General features: G+C 36.5%; 2 protein-coding genes across 9 annotated transcripts; both read right to left on the bottom strand.

The window, feature by feature from the left end:
* Positions 1 to 584: 584 nt before the first annotated feature.
* Cyt-b5 (Cytochrome b5) lies at positions 585 to 2,121 on the bottom strand. 3 transcript variants are annotated; one of them, XM_046610667.1, is made up of 5 exons: positions 1,865 to 2,121; positions 1,615 to 1,803; positions 1,349 to 1,477; positions 1,130 to 1,203; positions 585 to 970 (listed from the first exon to the last, which is right to left on the bottom strand). In XM_046610667.1, exons 2-5 carry the CDS (start codon positions 1,747 to 1,749, stop codon positions 886 to 888), a joined length of 423 nt encoding a protein of 140 aa, XP_046466623.1. In that variant the 5' UTR covers positions 1,750 to 1,803; positions 1,865 to 2,121; the 3' UTR covers positions 585 to 885. The 3 variants fall into 3 exon arrangements, with proteins under 3 accessions (XP_046466623.1, XP_046466624.1, XP_046466622.1); XM_046610668.1 differs by having other exon boundaries at positions 1,615 to 1,779; XM_046610666.2 differs by having other exon boundaries at positions 1,615 to 1,784; positions 1,865 to 2,120.
* A 2,460-nt stretch (positions 2,122 to 4,581) lies between these two features.
* Positions 4,582 to 19,030, bottom strand: LOC124211792 (cytochrome P450 4C1-like). Of its 6 annotated transcripts, none has more exons than XM_046611216.2 (15): positions 15,443 to 15,788; positions 15,017 to 15,280; positions 14,816 to 14,948; positions 9,395 to 9,576; positions 9,205 to 9,311; positions 9,044 to 9,134; positions 8,602 to 8,787; positions 8,450 to 8,519; positions 8,230 to 8,356; positions 8,093 to 8,153; positions 7,875 to 7,990; positions 7,697 to 7,765; positions 7,442 to 7,619; positions 7,185 to 7,364; positions 4,582 to 7,107 (listed from the first exon to the last, which is right to left on the bottom strand). In XM_046611216.2, exons 4-15 carry the CDS (start codon positions 9,573 to 9,575, stop codon positions 6,923 to 6,925), a joined length of 1,551 nt encoding a protein of 516 aa, XP_046467172.1. In that variant the 5' UTR covers position 9,576; positions 14,816 to 14,948; positions 15,017 to 15,280; positions 15,443 to 15,788; the 3' UTR covers positions 4,582 to 6,922. The 6 variants fall into 6 exon arrangements, with proteins under 6 accessions (XP_046467172.1, XP_046467173.1, XP_068989591.1 ...); XM_046611217.2 differs by having other exon boundaries at positions 15,047 to 15,280; XM_069133490.1 differs by having other exon boundaries at positions 14,816 to 15,280.
* Positions 19,031 to 19,493: the final 463 nt, after the last annotated feature.

Genomic DNA, 19,493 nt, shown 5'->3' with positions numbered 1-19,493 from the left:
TACGCGTGAAGCCCATTCTCCACTTATGAACCCTTGTTAAGTCCTATCTGTGAATCGTATATAAATTAATTACGACCACCGCTGTTCCTCTGTACTGATCGAAAGAAGGTTTTCTTTTGACAACGCTTCGTGCGTTGTTGCCTTTTATCGGTGCATCTATCGTGACGCAGTTAATTACTCCGATCACACCATAGCCGTTAGTTTTTTTTAGATAGTACGTATGTACACCTCACGGACACAGAATAATTGACTTCATATACGAGAAATCGCCTATGCAGGTCTTCCCAAGGACGGGGGGTATCGGAGTTTTGTAGTTAATTATGATTATTCAGGACAATATGCAATGACGTCCACTATAGTTAGTTTCAAGTTATACATATCCATATTGAAGGTTATTGCAAATTTTTACCATTTATACGTCAGGCATAAATTATACTCTATGAATTTTAAATCAACTTTTCTAATCTGCACAGTTGGACTTAATTTGCCAGTATTCAGTAGTAAGTTCTACCTGCGATGAGTCACACTTATTGTGTTACATTTATTTCAGGGACAGAAAGGTTGCCATGATGTGAGATAGAATATCACCATATAAAATAAGTTTATGGGTCATCATAAACGCAATACATAATATAAGGTTAACTTTATAAATTCAATTATAAACGATTCCACTGTAATAGTACATATAATAACATAAATTGGACCAGTTTGAAATAAACGTGGTTATTTTGGATACATAGAAGCACACCTGCCACGTATAATTTGTATATAATTATCAGACACCATCGAGTGTACTACAAGTACCTCAGCTGATCTCTTGAATAACAATTTTTCCATTAATAACAGTTACTTAAAAAGTACCATAGAGCACAGGAATGGTCGTTTTTAATACGGATTGATGAAGTAGCGATACACAAGAGTTGCTAACACTCCAAGCGCTACAGGAATTAACCACGAACGCCAGGAACCACTGTAATTTCAAATTCAATTCATTTAGTATAAGTCTTCATTCGTATTGATAGCATTTTAAGAGATTGCTGTTCAAGGGTATCGAAAGAAATCAGAGTTATCCGAGGTAACATTCACAATTTTGGATTTCCTTGAAATCATAAAATTTTTAGGCATATACCTAGATTCGTCATCTTCACTCTTTTCACTCGACCAATCTCTGCTCTTTTTTTCTTCTGATTTTGTTCTATCCTCCTGAAAGTTAATGGAAAATCATTGAGACTGTTTCGTCTGAAAGTGAGAAAGATTTGAGGAACTAAATAATATGAAGAAAAGGAAAATAGAATTGAAAAGAACTGTTACAGTGTACAAGTTGAATAACACAAATTTTGACACTCACTTCGATAAGTTCTCCTATTTTGAATGGTTCCATCATATGTCTAGCATCACTAGAATGCCCGACATCTTCAAAGGGCTCAGATCCGTCAATTCCAGCTTGTTCTAAGAGCACCTCTTCGCCACCAGGGTGCTGAATTTTCCATACAACATTACATCATTATTGTATTCATTCGATAATGGCAACAAGTAGTCTGCTGCATGCAGCAAACAGGTGACAGACAGTCACGATTGTTGATGCGGTATATTGAATGTACTGTAAATTGATACCTCGTTGAGAAAGGCGGTTACATCGTAAACTTTATTATGGATTATGATCCAAGTGTCTTCGCTATGATTGTGCTTAGCAACTTCCGCCCGCGAGTAAAGCTTCGTGGCAGTTGTCGTCGAACCTTCGGTCGCCATTTTACTTAGCACGCAGCCTCGGGTAACGTTCTTTCCTTTGAAATTGAATTGGAACTGAATCAAAAACAATTTTGGCCTCGTTCACGATTTACTTGATTCGTTGTTGTAACTTTACCCCAAATTAACAATACAACACTTCTCCTAGAATCCTAATTTATGCACTGTCACTTGATCGAATGATGACCCTCAGCCGCTTTATCGGCGTGCGCCAGCAACAGTCAGTATAACCCCACAATCATCACGTAGGTTTTGCCGTTCTTTACTCCCACCACGCCGACAGTTACCGGCAAGTAATGTCCAGTGGCCGCCGCTGCTGTCAGTAACTGCAGGTCAGCTGCAGCTCAAGATGCTGGAAACATGAGTGATTCAACTAGAAACTGGCGAGCACGTCTGCAGTCCTTACTCTCTACCATTCTCCGCCAGATGTCTCACAGTTAATAAATTGGCTTTTCCCTAGTTTTCGGTTTGGGTCCCCTCACTTCCGGTTTGCGCACGGGTCACATGGTTCCTTCGTTGAAACCTAACACCCGTATTCATAGCAGAGAGAAACCTTTCATAGTCCCTCCTTATCTCAAGGATAAAGGACGCCTTGATGAAGGCTTCCTTGAATCTCAGAGGCGTCCTCGTTTCATAGTCACAACTTGGCTCTCCCTTCCAGAAAGAAGACATATTTAGGGATATGTGATTGCTTATGGTGGTGAAACTGCTGATCGAAGCGCCACTCGGCTATATTTAACTTAAACCGCTTGGCTCTCATTGCCAAGTTGGGTCGGTTGATGAGAGTGCATAACCTCAAAGAAGTTAACCTGTGGACTGGCTGTGACGCGTCATACGGGTCATAAGTGCATAGACGCCAAGCGCAAGCGCAAGCGTTGGCTACACGAAACGAAACAGCCAATCGCAGTGCCGAAGGTTTCCTCAAGGAAGCTCGAGACCTGCCTTGAAAGAAGGAGGCCAATAAGGCTCCTTATTCTGTCGAGGAAGGTCTATGAAACGTGAAATGAGGAACAAGGAATCCTTGTTCCTCAAGGAAGGACTAAGAATACTGGTAAACCAGCTGCTGAATTTACGTGACGTAATTAGAGTCTATTAAAATTAAAAATCTATTGTGGGAAAAGGAATCAATGTACATCTATATTAATTTTTCTCTGCAATTAGTCTAATTTCGAATTTCCTAAAACTAAATTATGAAATGTTGTACGTACCGTATTTGAAAAGTTTCTTGACAGTTTTTGGAAATTACGGAATTTTCTTTTGAATATACTCAACTTGTGTAGGTATAAATTTTGTACGCAATCCGTAACAATATCACATTTGAGCAGTGCCCGAAAATTTACTACGTAAATTTTGGAATTACGTAACAAATTTTAAATTTGTAACAATTATATCGTACACGTTCTGTAAAATTGACTGAATTTGGGTAGAACTGGGTTCGTAAATTCATTGAAAATTGTGTTGTGAGTAGGAATTTTGAAAATATTTTATTCATAAGCTATCATTGACTGTGTTGTTTGCCATGCCCGTGTGGACCGTCAACTGTATTATGAATCAAATGAAGTTATGATTTTCCATAAGATAATTTGGGGTAGTAGGTAGGGCGTATGATTAGTAATCCGAACATTACAAGCAACAGGGTTTGGAATACGGGTTGGAACAAATTACGATGTAATTCTTCGATTCGATCTGTGGCGTTTTCGTCGAATACAGTTACTGTGAAGTTGTTAATTGAAATGATGTCCCTGCTCACTTTTAAAAAGTCAACGAAATCAGTAATCGAACCATTTTTTATCAACTTTTTTCATTTCACAGTTTTAGTATATATTTAAGATGAAGTTACTAAACACGTATCGTGAATTTAAAAAATCTATAATTTAAAATTAATCTTAAAATTTGCAGATCATAAATCGCATAATGATATCCAAGTTTACGATATTTATCACACTAATGTTTGGTAATTTTACTAAACTGTGCTATTAATTAGTAATTACACAATTACTGATACTAAAATTATTTATTACGTGTATAGTAAATTCACAATTTCGAACCCGAATAGTTCTTTCTATACTTCTATTAGTAAATTTACAACAGAAATTTTCAACAGTGCAGTTCACTTGAGCACCGCCGTCGAAGCACAATTTATAAGTTCAACAATAATCAATTCCAATACTGTTGAATGAAATTCATAAACAGTAAAGAATTGAGTTCAAAAATACTTACTGCAAATCAGTTTTAATTTTACATATACGTATTGTAACTCTAATTTCTGTAGCCCTCAGATGAGGACTTATCGTTCACACTTTGGCGCGATTTCGTAATCACCCTATATTCAATAAACAATAATAAAACGATATCTGTTGGACGCCAGTCGCTTCAGCGTCAATTAATTCTTAAATAAATATAGGTACGATACGATATTAATAATTAGTGAACCCGTTGTATGGTAGAGTCAAGAGTGGCGGTATTTAAGGCAGCTAACGATAATATAATTAAAGAAATCAATAAATAAAGAATGAACTCAAGTAACGAAAAATTAACAGGTCAATCAGTCGTACGTTGTCGATTAGGTTCACAACTTCGAGTCAGTCAAGTTAGATTACAAAAAGTATAGAGATAGTTAATAACTCAGACAATAATAGTTTACAAAATTTTCAATAAAATAGAGTCGAACAGTAACTTTGAACGAAAGACGATATTTAATAGACAGAATTGAGCGTAGCTCGAGAACTCTATCAATTTAAGACGAGAGAGAGAACTTTATTAGTTATCGATAGTTTGGACAGTAGTAACAAAAGAGTAAGATCGAGTGACGATAGTTTGGACAGTAGTAACAAAAGAGTAAGAAGACTTTATGACAGATTTTAACTAATAGGAAGTATTGACGTTAATTAACAATTTACGAAAATTGATAGCTTAGACGACAGAATATTAATTGCAGGAAATTACGAGAGACAATTTGCGGGAACGTTATCGATAACGTTTCTGAAACACACCAGGGATAGCGGCATCAGGCAGTCGGTAGATGAAATCATTGGTAGTAGCTGGTCCCTCGGTGGTCGGGATCGTTGTCGTCCCGGTACCTTGTTTACTTGGGTTGAAGCGAGAAATTACAGAATTTACAAATAAAGAATTAGTAATTAGTAGTTATTGCCTATTTTGTATCGAGTTCGCTTGGAGTACCCCGCCAGGGACGCGTTTTCCAGAAGTTTCCTTTAGTTTTGTGCCCTTCTGACGAGCGGTTATAAAATGCCACGTTACAGTATGTATAATATACATTTTGTAGGAATTAGTTGAATAACAAAACATAATTAAAATGGGAATGGACCGATCCTACAAAAGCAACTTCTAGCGAGTAAATTTTTCTACAGAAAATATTACACAAGTTTTTTTCCACAGAATCCAGTTCTACGGAATAAAATGGACTTCTGGACTGGTTGCACAGAATTCACGTCAGTCCTACAAAAACAAATTCTGGCAGCAGAGGATTGTTTCTACAGAAAAATTATTGAAGTAATTTCAGAATTATTTCGCCGGAAACTGCATTTAAGTAATTTGTGACATTTTAAAGGGTTAGGCACATACGAAACCAAAACACTCCATCCCATGATAAGAACGCTGAAGGTGAGTGTATGAAGTGTATCACCCCGGAAGCTAGAGTAAGTTGGGCTTCACTTTTTAGACAAAAATAGTAGGAGAATTCCGATGGTGCCGTCACACGGAAGGCAGTCCGCAGTTGTATTTTGTCATGTTACCAACTCACAACTGTGGTCTTTTTTTTTTATTAACAATCATACGCCAAAAAACGTGTTTTTTTAGTATTTTGCTTGTAAAAGCAAAACCGATGAAGCAATCTTGATACTGCCAACAGACGAATTGTAAAGGACGCGCTTCTATTACTATTGTAACGTTCTTTGACGTTACGGAAATAAATACGGATCCGCGAGTTTGATTATCAAGCCAAAATCAAAAGCGTGAATAAAATGTTGTGAAAAAGCTTTAATTGCGAAATATGTGTTTCTCGTTTTAAGTCTGAAACAAGACTGTTTTTACAATAATGTTGGTTGACGCAGCAACCTTATTCTTTTGAAAGACATAAGAGGTTTATAAACGTCTTTTATCTATGATGACTACTAGGTCATTAAAAAGTGGGCAAAACGGATGATTTCACCCTTTGTAACACTATTATAAATACCCTTCATCCACTACTTGATTGCTTTCTCGCGGATGGCCGTATTTAGCCATGTTTGGGATCATTTTTTGCTTATTCTCCAACATTTTGGCACAAAATAAAAGTATACGTTTTCGCCAAATTTCGCCATGAAAAATTTTAATTGAACCATTCGTGATGCATCCAGACACACTGCAAAACAGTGCATTAAAAAATTCAAATCGCAATTGTGCAAAAACTGGTCATCTGACAACACCTGTCTTATGCGCAAATAAAGAACATATTAATCACTACTATTATCCGAAGGGCCTGCGCTACAACTTAAAAATGACAGAGTTATACATTGAAAAAAAAAAAAATTTTCTATGCTTTTTAGTCTTTTCTCCGGTACTAATTATCCAATCGCGTGGTTCGAAAACCCATTTTGTTCGCATTTTGATTCTTTACAACTCGTCCCTTGACAGTATTAACATTGCTTCATTAGTTTCACTTTTATAAGCAAAAAACTCAAAAGTTCACTTTTTTGTGTATAATTGTTAATAAAAAAAAGGCCATAGCTGCGAGTATGAAACATTACATAATAAAACTACGGACTGTCTTCCGCGTTACGGCACAGTCGGAATTCTCTTAGTATTTTTGTTACAGAATCACTTTCTACTCTATTGGTTGGCTTATTTTTCTAGAAACGAACTACGTAGAAGCGATTTCTGTAGAAACTGTCATCTTCCAATAAAATTCGTTTTTGTAGAATAGGGTTCCGTAGAACCGGTCCTGCTATCCATTCCATCCCGTAGATGTGGGTTCTATAGAATGATGTTTTTGGCAGAAAAGTACCTGTAGGATATTTCTTGTAGGACTAGATTCTGCAGAATCAAAGCTAACTCGATAAATCAATTTTACTATAAACTAATACATTATCCATAAGTGCTTAAACTTATTTTTATGTCGTATGTAAATTAAAGTATAGCTAACAACTGAACCGAACCCAAAATTATCCTTTGTTCGGTCTCAAATGTAATTAATTTTTGTCGTTCGTTTCTCAATTCTTATCGTGATCGGTTTGACCGGCTTCAACATGAGGTCTGCCTTCAGTTTGATATCCTGTATCGATTGTACATCATCTTTTTTGATGATGTATCTTCGTAGAACGGTCGAAAGGAGTGTCTTCATCGCCATCATGGCATACTTTATACCTGAAATAACGATTGGATCATCTATTATTCCCGACCATTGCTGATAGCTCATTTGAATCCGTAATCCTAGAATATACCTAGACAATTTCGCGGCCCGGCACTGAATGGCACGTAACAGTAAGGATGTCGTTTCGCAACTTCTTCGGGTAGGAACCTGTCAGGATCAAATTTCAGTGGCTCAGGCCAAAACTCTTCGTTTCTGTGAGCTTTCAAGATTCCAAGAACAACTGAACTCCCTGCTGGTAACGTGTGCTCACCTGAAACCAACAATGCAATTGCAGTGCGAACATTATTAAAGTTAAGAAAATTCAGAGTTTAAAACCGAGAGTCAAACCTATGTCCAAATCTTCCGTAACTGCGCGAACAAGAATTGGCCCGATGGGGAATAGCCGCATAGTTTCTTTGATAACACGTTCCATGTATTCCATACGTGGTAAGTCTTCGTGTGTCACGGTTCGTTCGTCGTTATCATCATTTCCGAAAATCTCATAGAGTTCTTCGTAAACTTTGTTCTGTAAAAGACATCGATGATCGTTGCATTGTCATGGCAAAATTTCGGCAACTGTAATAAATCTCAATACCTACACACCTGTACGTTTGGATAAGAAGCCAGCATCAACATTACGAACGAATTTACTATCGCTGTCGTATCATTTCCCTGGGAAACCAAAATTTGCACATTACGTTGGTGAAAAATTTCCAAAATCATAGGACGAATAATACAATCAAATACACGCTCATGGTGCCAAACATCGTGAAATACATACAGCAAGCATCATCGTATCAACTTCTTCACGTAGTTCGTCATCCGTAAATTTTTCTCCATTATGAGTCAACTCCATGAGAAGATCTAAGAAAGCTTTTCTACGAAATTCCCCGTTGCCTGTCGGTAAAAAGTGCAAAATGGATTAAGAAATTGCACGACAGTCACATTTTTTGACGTCGATAATGCAGCTGTCTGCAGTTTCTAAGTGTTCTAACTTACGAGACTCTTTTTCCGGCTTGCCATTGGCTTGGAAATATGCTTTCTTCTTTTTCTGTATCACCTGATAAACAAGACAAACAACGTATAAGTATACTGCAGAATATAAAAACTAAAGTGTTTATAAACGCGTTATATACCTCTTCGGTAAGACTGTGCAAATAATTGACGCACTCTTTCTGAGTTTTGCCAAGTTGTGTCCGCTCAAAGATGAAATCTGGGTGCAGCCAGATTTGGAACATTCTTCTGAATATGCCGCTCGAGATACTGAAACAATTAAGCAGCACACGCAGTATATTTGGGAAAGTTTCAGAGAAAGTTTGGAGGAGGAAATAATACAGAACTGACAATTCTTCAGACCTTTTTGTAGCTTCAACGTAGCGACAACTGGACTCGGTTTGTGCTCTCACAGACACCCCCATGGCAGTTTCTGTAGTTAAACGTGCAATTCTTTAAATATGAACCAACTGGCGAATGAAGAATGAACCTGAAGTTGGACAATTACAACTTACCGCAAATAATGTCCAACGTACAGAGTGACACGTAATGAAATACGTCGAATTCTGCCCCGTCCAGTTCAACCTCCATTTGCTGATTTAATATTTTCGACTGGATCGCAAAGACTTCCACGAATGATTCCAAGATTCGGGAGTTGAAGGTTGGCATTATGAGCTTCCGGTGGACCCGCCATTTCGATGCTGAATCCAAAAATTTGCAAATTATGATCGTTCTGGATTCAAAGCAAGGGAATTAACGAGACAAAAACGGTCAATGTTACTCGGAGAATTCGCCCCCCCCCCCCCCCCCCCGCCCCACATCCCTCCTCGCAAAACATACTCATACTTATGTATTCAAGACGTGCGCATGAAACTCTATTGAGTCTGTGGAGTAATTTGATAACTTGTACGTAAGACACGTTGCGTCAAGCATTGAAGTATAATAACGTCAACTTACCGGGGGCCGTAAACAATCCTGTCCCTAACCATGGCCGGATAAACTTGTACAGGTCTTCTTTTTCGATAGTTTTTTGGCTGAGAAAAATCCTCTGGAAGAAATGAGAAATCCGTTATCATTGTACGACGATGTCATTCATCGAGGTCAATTATTTGTTATACCTTCATTTGCTCGGGATTACTAACGCCGAAGAACAATCGGTGGCCAAGCCAGACGCGAAACGGGGAAGGATACGAGTTCAAAAGCTCCATAATCTTCATCAGGATGTCTAAAGTAGTTTGATTAAAACCAAAAATGTGAAAATTCATATCGTTCGAAAGAGACGAATGTATTCAAACACGTTTATATCACCTTCGGTATTTCCGACGAATCCAAGGGCATTACCGAAAAACGGCAGTAACGGAGGTCCGCTGAATTTTGAGACCTGTTTGTACAGACGCAGTCTTCTCAGGTGGTAAATTACAATACTAATTATTCCGCAGAGTATTGCGGATGTTACGATAAAACCGCTGATGCTAACGGCTGTTGTCATTCTGAAATTTTACGGCGATTTTCAGCTTTTTCAGAGTTACACGCGTACGTTTAATTCATTCGGTTGGTACGTGTAACAGGTCAGGGACGATATTTTGACGGACAATTTATTTCATTGGTTCTTGATCCTGTCGAAGAAATATCGCACATACAAATTTGGACATAATCGCCACAATCACCTTGGCCCAAAGTACGTGGATCCCTGTTTTAACGACATCACATTGACCCCGGGACATTTGTTCTACCTTGGCGTCATACGTGCACATAATTCGTAATAACCGCATCTATCTTGTAAGACAGACCCAATACTAACTGCGACAAAGGGTGTGACAAAAGTGTGTTTCTATAATAATTGACTAATTGATCTGACCCGAACTCCATCCAAATAACATATTTTTTCAACAAAGATCGTCGCAGTAATACATGCTTGACAAAGAATTTTCAGCGTAGAATTTAATCCCGAATTTCAATGAAACCTACGGTGAGAAGATGATTCTACAGATGTCAAAGTACGGATGTTTTTTGAACAAAATTGTTACATGGCGATCATTTCAGCGATGCAGGCAAAACAGGAATAATTATTTCATTTTATTATTTTACGTTATTTTGTATAAGCCCATCAGTCTCATTTAAAAGACTGGTTGAAGGGTTAATCGGATAAATAAGAGAATAAATAATGGCATAAAAATAAGCATATGAATAAACATTACATAGAGAAAAAAAGTGAAACAGAAACAGAAATAATGAAATACAAAAAATACAGAAATAACAGAAAAATTTGAATTAGATGCTTAGTCGATGTCAATGGAAATATGTGAAATGAATAACGAAGTGCGCTTGCAGCGAGTTATCACAAAGTGGAATTGAAGTATAATTTGTGGGGTATTTAAGTTATAGGAAAACAGGGCTATTTTTTCTGTCGTACCTTAGCCTCTTCTTGAATGCACTATGATTCTATAGAACAATACCGTATGATGATTCGCGATTGACTGACCATCCCGAAGTTAGCTAACAATAAGTGGGTGCCTCCTCCATACATGTATTACATATATGGCCTCCTGATTGGATTCACAAGCACATATAATTTAAATTTCACCTTGAATATTGTCCAGGAAAAAAAATTTACCTTCAATTGTTTCCAAGTAATCATTTATACCTCTGTGAAATGATTCAACACTATCGACTTAATTCTTAATATTTGAAAGGGAAACAGTTGGGAGCTCGATTTTTTATTTTAATTCATGGAAGATGAACATTCTGTAGGAGGAAAGGCTGACAGCTTCATAAATTTTTTTTCTCTCAAGAAGATTATTATTCATCGTATAATAGGAATTATAAAAATTTTATCAAAATATAATTTGAGCACAATATTTAACAAGTATCGTAATATAATATAATAAACAACACGCTGCCCATCACAGCAGATACATAATAAAATACTGTAATATATACGACATAGACGCACATATAACTTGCAATTCAACTGCAAAAATTAATACTCTTGTATTATTATTTTCGAATAAAAAATTATCGTATTAAACGTACATCCGGCAGATAATTTCCGTCTTCACTTTCGCTGGAACCATCTTCTTTTTTATTCAATGACAACGTATTTTTTCCATTCACTTCTCCATTTAGATACTGAAACATAATTTTTAACGTCTGATTGACTACGTGTTCCGTAAATATCGCATTTAATTAATACCGAGATTCAATCAGAATCTGGATGGCATTATTTTTAAATAGAACGTTCAAATCAAATATCAGGTTTGAAATTCAGCCACTGATCGTTTCGTCTGGGTATTATTGGCCCGTAATGACCATGTCAGTATTTCGATTGCGTATTGGCTTTGACCTGTGACTGCCAGGCGGAAGCACGTCTGTACAGAATTAATTTTTCAAATTAGAGGGATCTGGGAATTTCGTATGGGTATGATAGTTGTTCGCACTTAACTTTTCGCATACTAATTTTAGGCCTGAAATGAGTTAGCTAACCAGGTTTAAGGGGGGCACTCCCCTTGTATAGTTTGAAACCTGTAGAATACGATACAGTCAGCGATTTTGGTCAGTTCTTAAAAATGAAATCTCGAGAGCCTTTGACCGTGACGCACCTTTGCTCCGGTTGGAACCCTGCGAGCATCAATAGGCAATATATTGTGGACAGGGGAGTCGTCTATTCAGTAATAGCTGTTAGAAATGCAAAATAAGTATTATGAGTCAGCTGAAGGAGTATTATACGGTGCCGGAATAAGTGACTGGTCCGTAAGTTACAGAATCAAACGTTTTTCCCTTGCCCAAATTTTAAACGTCATTATCTCGAAATTTTTTTCACAATGTGTTGAAAATCGGTGTACACCATTACTCAAAAACTATTTGACTAATCAAGCTCGTATTTGGCACAGGTTTTTATGATGCTTGTGTCGAATTGATGAACCTAAAACCGACTAAAAATTATCGAAATAAACATGTTTTTTACTGGGTCAAAGTTTAACATTTTTTTCTGAAAAAATCACCTTTTTTATTCTAAGACTAATCAGTCAATTATCATAATTTTTTAAATATTGTTCGTTCATCAAGTGACCACATGTATACAGGGTGGGGCATTTAAGGTGATCAGAGCGATTTTCTCGAAAACGAAGCAAAATCTCAAAAAAAGTTTCAGAAGAGAGCTGCAGGGTTTTGAAGGGGATGGAACATGGCGGGTTCGAATTTTTATTAAGTGGATGCGCCAGGGAGATACGAAGGTCAGCTTCGGTTTTTCCAATGGGATGGTGTATTTTTTATTTTGAAAATGAAAAGAGTATTCAATTTCGAGTATAAAAGTATAAGTACACCAGTTTCCTAAAATTTATACACAATGGGATATTTCAAAAATAAGAAAAAGATGTCCGTTTTCCACTTTACGCGGAATAAATTTACAATTGTATCAAAGCAAATGTTCGAAATGATGGCCATTGTCTTCAATACATTCGATTCCTTTTTTTCTTTGCGAAACTTCCGGCTTCTGAAAAGAACCGTATGACTCGATTAAAAGTTCTGCGGAATGGTTGACTTCTTCCGATGTATCGTTCTCCGTATAAATTACAAGCTGCACTAGCGTTTCGCCATAAATGTAAATCATACCGATCTTCTCGGCAACCGTATACCGATCCATTTTTCAAAAATAATAATCACTATAATAGGAATTCTAAATGTTACTATCGAGGAAATTTCTACGACATGATGTGAATACTCTCAATAACGATCATTAAATAACATTCGTCTACAACTTTGTGTTTTGACTGATAACTTTTGGTTCGATTTTCGAAGGTTGCATTAAGCATCTAATGGCTGAAAAAATTGTTTACATCACACAAACCTTGGAGGCATTGTTTCTCCCGTGTAACATAGAAAGTTGAAATCAAACCAAGAGTTATCAGTCAAAACACAAAGTTGTAGACGAATGTTATTCGTCGTTGTATCTTTTTCTTATTTTCGAAATATCCTGTTGAGTGTCAATTTTAGGAAACTGGTGTACTTATACTTTTGTACTCGAAATTGAACGCTCTCTTTATTTTCAAAATTGTATCTCCGTGATTTTTCCCATTTTTAAGCAACGAAAGTCGTTTTTAAAACCAGAATTATGTAATATAAGATATCTATGACTCTGAAAAGATATATAAATTTCTTACATTTATAACTCATCAGAAAACACGTACATTTCTTACCCTAAGAAAAAAAAAATCATTCGAATCGACTAAGATTTGGCGTTTTATAGGGAGTGCCCCCTTTATTAATGCTTAGAAGTGTCTGATTATGTCCTCGATTGAACAGGCGTAATTGCTACTCACTCTAGAACGAATGTCGACGACAGGGTTAACGTATTCGTGTTCCCCTGGCGCCACAGTCATTGTAGTTGACGGAATCGAGGCTGGTAGCCCGCATCCGAAAGCAGGATTTTGAAAGTGTATGCTGTAAAATTATACAAATATTAGATGCCGGTTCTGATCTAATTGTAAGGAACGAAATGCGTTGTAGGAATAAATTCAACTCACCTTAAGTCGCATTTACTGGCTTCATACTTCTTCCTCTGGTAGTAATAGTAGACTCCTAGTAAAGCCAGGCATATAAAGATCGTTGTCATCACTCCAGCAATGTAACCACCATCGCCTTTTGACTTGTTAGATCCGAATTCAGGCGGGGGCATTTTGACTGTATCGTCGCACTTTTCGCCCGGTAACACGACATTTCCATCTTGACACAAACATCCGATATCTTCATTGTTCCTGACGCACAGATAACTGCATTTGTGCCCCTGGCAATTGTTCTTCACTGTGAATTAAAAAATGATTTATAGCAAACATTCGAAACTTTCATCGCAACTTTGCAGTATACCTGATGGTTGACGCGATTGTTGCAGCATCGTGAATTGTTCCTCGGTATGAGATGAGCTGATCTGAATTCTCTTGCAAGTTTCGTTTCCGGCGAACACAGAACAGCTAGTCATTTGTCCGGTGCCTGGGGTCAGCCAGAAAAGCGAATCCTCGAATAAGTTTAAGCCGACAGGATGGTGAACCTTACAGAAGAACGGGCACATGATGCAAATTCTTCGAAATTTGAAACATTGATCGGGAGAAAATTGTATTTGAATGATTACTAACGTTAGCGGAAAACATAATGCGTCGGTCATTTCCATTCAGATCTGAGCTTTCTATCAGTTGAAAGTGTTGATCAGCCCAGTACAAACGAGCCCTTGAGTGGTCAACAGTGAGTCCGCTAACGATTCCAAGATTCTTCGAAACTACGGAAGTCGAATCTTCTGAGAAGATGATTCTACGGATGTCAAAGTACGGATGTTTTTCGAACAAAATTGTTACATGGCGATCATTTCAGCGATGCAGGCAAAACAGGAATAATTATTTCATTTTATTATTTTACGTTATTTTTTATAAGCCCAACAGTCTCATTTAAAAGACTGGTTAAAGGGTTAATCGGGTAAATAAGAGAATAAATAATCGCATAAAAATAAGCATACGAATAAACATTACATAGAAAAAAAAGTGAAACAGAAACAGAGAAAGTGAAATACAAAAAATACAGAAATAACAGAAAAATTTGAAGTAGATGCTTAGTCGATGTCAATGGAAATATGTGAAATGAATAACGAAGTGCGTTTGCAGCGAGTTATCACAAAGTGGAATTGAAGTATAATTTGTGGGGTATATAAGTTATAGAAAAACAGGGCTATTTTTTCTGTCGTACCTTAGCCTCTTCTTGAATGCACTATGGTTCTATAGAACAATACCGTATGATGATTCGCGATTGACTGACCATCCCGAAGTTAGCTAACAATAAGTGGGTGCCTCCTCCATACATGTATTATATATATGGCCTCCTGATTGGATTCACAAGCACATATAATTTAAATTTCACCTTGAATATTGTCCAGGAAAAAAAATTTACCTTCAATTGTTTCCAAGTAATCATTTATACCTCTGTGAAATAATTCAACACTATCGACTTAATTCTTGATATTTGAAAGGGAAACAGTTGGGAGCTCGATTTTTTATTTTAATTCACGGAAGATGAACATTCTGATGAATAAGAATTCTCGACCTCGTATGTAATCTATTATAGAATCTTGGTGATCGGTGAATTAAGAAAACGTATTTTTAGTTAACGTTTCGACCGGGATATGGGCCCTCCTCAGAACGATTTATTTTTTAACTGTCAAGAATAACAAAAAGATTTTTTATAAAACAAATAATAGTACTAGAAGTAATCAGACTTAAATATTGTAGATGTAATACTCTTAGAGCTATTATATATTGTTGATTAGTAAGAACCTTATGATTAATTGAAATAAGGATGTCTTTAGGTGTTATTTACCTTATGAATTAAGTAAGTGGACTAAGATGTAGTCGAATTCACAATTACTATTGGTGGAGACAGTGTACTTTTGAGTGACGGTAGACAATGTCAATCTTCAAGTTATTTTATATGTGGGAGTTAATAGTTGGAAGTCATTAATTAAAAAGGTTAAAGAACTATGTTTCTTCACAGTCAGTATGTCATTGTGTTAAAAGGTTATTAAGTAGGTCTTTTTAGCAATAAAATTAATTCACAGGTGTCAAAGAAGTGGAGGTAGGTTCTTTATAATTAACTTCCACATGTCTAACGAAATATTGTTGGTTGAACCAATTGAGTCAACAGGTGAATAACGACTGATGGGAGAAAACAATGTAATCCAGAGTGAAGGTGAACAGTTATAAACAATTATACAGAAAAACAATAAATATTTTGTAAGAAAGGTTACGTAGTGAGGACTGTATAATGTGGACAAAAAATTTTTTTGTATGTAGTTAAGGTTAAACAATATTTGTTGTGTGGGCGGAGATTAGAGGTTTGTAAATATTACTTAAATGTTCAACATCTTGTCTAAGATTAACAGAATTGGTATGACCTACAATGTTGCACATTTCTAATAACAGTCTTCTATAATAATTGTGTTCTTCACAAAGGATGTTTGCGTTGTCGTAATTAAAAGTGTGTTGTTTATCGATACTATGTTTCGTTAGAGCTGTGTGACGTTCTTCAATCTCATGTACGTTGCGTTGGTGTTCCCTAATTCTAGTGTTGATATGTCGACCAGTTTGACCTATGTAGACTTGATTGCAATCATTGCATGGTATTTTATACACGACATTAGATCGTTTGCCTATGGGGATCTTGTCTTTTCCTGTATCAAAAACTAGTTGTAAATCTTTTGAATTTTTTCCAACAAACTTGACATTATATTTGGCGAATAAGCGGTTAAGTGACTCAAAAAGGCCGGATACATATGGGATGGGGATATATGTAGTAGCGGGTCTATCGTTATCTTCAGCGGGAGCAGAGTCAATATTATTGTCGAGTATGTTGTTGATGTAGGTGCGTCTCTTATTAATTTGTTGGTGTAATAGGCCATGAGGGTAATCATTCCATCTTAGTACATTGTATATGAGCGACAGGTTTTTTTCCTGGAACTCTGTACTAGCTAGTTTGATAGCTCGGTCAACTAGGTTAAAGATGGTGCCTATTTTGAAGGACAAAGGATGGTGAGAGTTAAAATTCAGGTATCTTTGTGACCAGGTTTTTTTGTGAAACCAATCTGTCTTGATATTATTATTATTGTGTATCAACAATACGTCTAAGAAACTGATGGCGTTATTTTCTTCAGTTTCGATGGTAAATTGTAATCTTGGATGGTACCGGTTAAAAATATTAAGAGTGTGACTTATTTTTTCATTTGGAACGGCAGTAAGAATATCATCCACGTATCGAAAGTAGAACGGTAAAACAAAACCAAGATCATTATGAATTAATTGTTTTGGCTAAGGTATAGGTCGGGCTATTGACAAATGAGACGATTATTCTTAAAGGGACATCCTCTTTGTGAATTTTTCGAAGCCCGTATGCGCGTGTAGGGACACTGTTGTACGTAGAAATGCTTCTATGTAGGTTTTTGGTTATAAGTTTGGAGGTAAACCAATTAAAATCCCAATGATGAATCCCAACATCGGATGCTAAACAATAAATTCATTGCTATAAAAAACCGGAATATCATCAAATTCACTAATTTACTTGCTCAAAAAAAATCTTTGAACAAACACAAAAACTCGTATTCAATTGGAAAAAATAACTGGTTAATAAATCTAACTGATACTCCTATTCCAGAAAATGTTACTGAAATAGTACAACTAGGTCACAAATTCGGACGAACATACAACAAACGTGATCTTCCAGTCTTCAACCTCATTTCCAATTTTGAAGAAAAAATTACGAGTTTTCCTAATGAGGCAAGAAATCAAGTTAGATCCGATTTCACTAACCGTGTACTTGTTTTCCCAAAGTACCCCAAAAACAACATCAATAATTATGTCACTGATCAAAAAATCCGGGAGACCATGATTTAAAAAAAAAAAATAACCCTGAAATTATGTTTTTAAAAGCTGACAAAGGTAATACGTCGGTTGCTATATACAGAGACTCGTATAACAAAAAAATGAGATAGCAGCTTTCTGACACCAGTACGTATAGAATTGCTAGATATGATTTGTGTAACTCCCTACAAACGAGGGTGAATAAGCTCACTTTTAATTGGTTTACCTCCAAACTTATAACCAAAAACCTACATAGAAGCATTTCTACGTACAACAGTGTCCCTACACGCGCATACGGGCTTCCAAAAATTCACAAAGAGGATGTCCCTTTAAGAATGATCGTCTCATTTGTCAATAGCCCGACCTATACCTTAGCCAAAACAATTAATTCATGGCTCACCACCAATATCACACCTCCCTTCTCGAGAGTTAAGGATAGCTTTTTCTTAGTTGATACAATTAAAACATTGATCATCCCGGACAATTACACGTTAATATCGCTAGACGTAATTTCACTCTTTACCAACGTTCCTACAGATCTCGCATTGCGTGCAGTAAACAACCTGTGGGCTTCTTTGGAAAATAAGATCCCAATTCCCCTGATTGAACTTGATAAAGCCTTAAAAATATGTTTTGACTCCGCAATATTTAGATTTAATAACGATACTTATGCACAACAGTTTGTTTTTCCTATGGGATCTCCTCTCTCCCCAATCTTGTCAGACCTGGTCATGGAAGACTTGGAAACGTCTTGCATTAATGATCTTGGTTTTGTTTTACCGTTCTACTTTCGATACGTGGATGATATTCTTACTGCCGTTCCAAATGAAAAAATAAGTCACACTCTTAATATTTTTAACCGGTACCATCCAAGATTACAATTTACCATCGAAACTGAAGAAAATAACGCCATCAGTTTCTTAGACGTATTGTTGATACACAATAATAATAATATCAAGACAGATTGGTTTCACAAAAAAACCTGGTCACAAAGATACCTGAATTTTAACTCTCACCATCCTTTGTCCTTCAAAATAGGCACCATCTTTAACCTAGTTGACCGAGCTATCAAACTAGCTAGTACAGAGTTCCAGGAAAAAAACCTGTCGCTCATATACAATGTACTAAGATGGAATGATTACCCTCATGGCCTATTACACCAACAAATTAATAAGAGACGCACCTACATCAACAACATACTCGACAATAATATTGACTCTGCTCCCGCTGAAGATAACGATAGACCCGCTACTACATATATCCCCATCCCATATGTATCCGGCCTTTTTGAGTCACTTAACCGCTTATTCGCCAAATATAATGTCAAGTTTGTTGGAAAAAATTCAAAAGATTTACAACTAGTTTTTGATACAGGAAAAGACAAGATCCCCATAGGCAAACGATCTAATGTCGTGTATAAAATACCATGCAATGATTGCAATCAAGTCTACATAGGTCAAACTGGTCGACATATCAACACTAGAATTAGGGAACACCAACGCAACGTACATGAGATTGAAGAACGTCACACAGCTCTAACGAAACATAGTATCGATAAACAACACACTTTTAATTACGACAACGCAAACATCCTTTGTGAAGAACACAATTATTATAGAAGACTGTTATTAGAAATGTGCAACATTGTAGGTCATACCAATTCTGTTAATCTTAGACAAGATGTTGAACATTTAAGTAATATTTACAAACCTCTAATCTCCGCCCACACAACAAATATTGTTTAACCTTAACTACATACAAAAAAATTTTTTGTCCACATTATACAGTCCTCACTACGTAACCTTTCTTACAAAATATTTATTGTTTTTCTGTATAATTGTTTATAACTGTTCACCTTCACTCTGGATTACATTGTTTTCTCCCATCAGTCGTTATTCACCTGTTGACTCAATTGGTTCAACCAACAATATTTCGTTAGACATGTGGAAATTAATTACAAAGAACCTACCTCCACTTCTTTGACACCTGTGAATTAATTTTATTGCTAAAAAGACCTA

The sequence above is a fragment of the Neodiprion pinetum genome, chromosome 2, assembly GCF_021155775.2.
Source record: "Neodiprion pinetum isolate iyNeoPine1 chromosome 2, iyNeoPine1.2, whole genome shotgun sequence".
NCBI classification, from domain to species: Eukaryota; Metazoa; Arthropoda; class Insecta; order Hymenoptera; family Diprionidae; genus Neodiprion; species Neodiprion pinetum.
The sequence above is the reverse complement of the archived record's forward strand: the minus strand, read 5'-3'. Positions and strand labels throughout refer to the sequence as shown.

Coding starts and splice junctions, on each gene's coding strand:
- Cyt-b5 (XM_046610667.1), bottom strand. CDS start 1,749: ATGGCGACCGAAGGTTCGACGACAACTGCCACGAAGCTTTACTCGCGG. Junction 1,478..1,614: donor TAACCGCCTTTCTCAACGAG/GTATCAATTTAC, acceptor TGGAAAATTCAG/CACCCTGGTGGCGAAGAGGT. Junction 971..1,129: donor AGTGAAGATGACGAATCTAG/GTATATGCCTAA, acceptor TTGAAATTACAG/TGGTTCCTGGCGTTCGTGGT.
- LOC124211792 (XM_069133491.1), bottom strand. CDS start 9,575: ATGACAACAGCCGTTAGCATCAGCGGTTTTATCGTAACATCCGCAATA. Junction 8,520..8,601: donor TACGTTGGACATTATTTGCG/GTAAGTTGTAAT, acceptor GTTTAACTACAG/AAACTGCCATGGGGGTGTCT. Junction 8,154..8,229: donor TGCACAGTCTTACCGAAGAG/GTATATAACGCG, acceptor CTTGTTTATCAG/GTGATACAGAAAAAGAAGAA.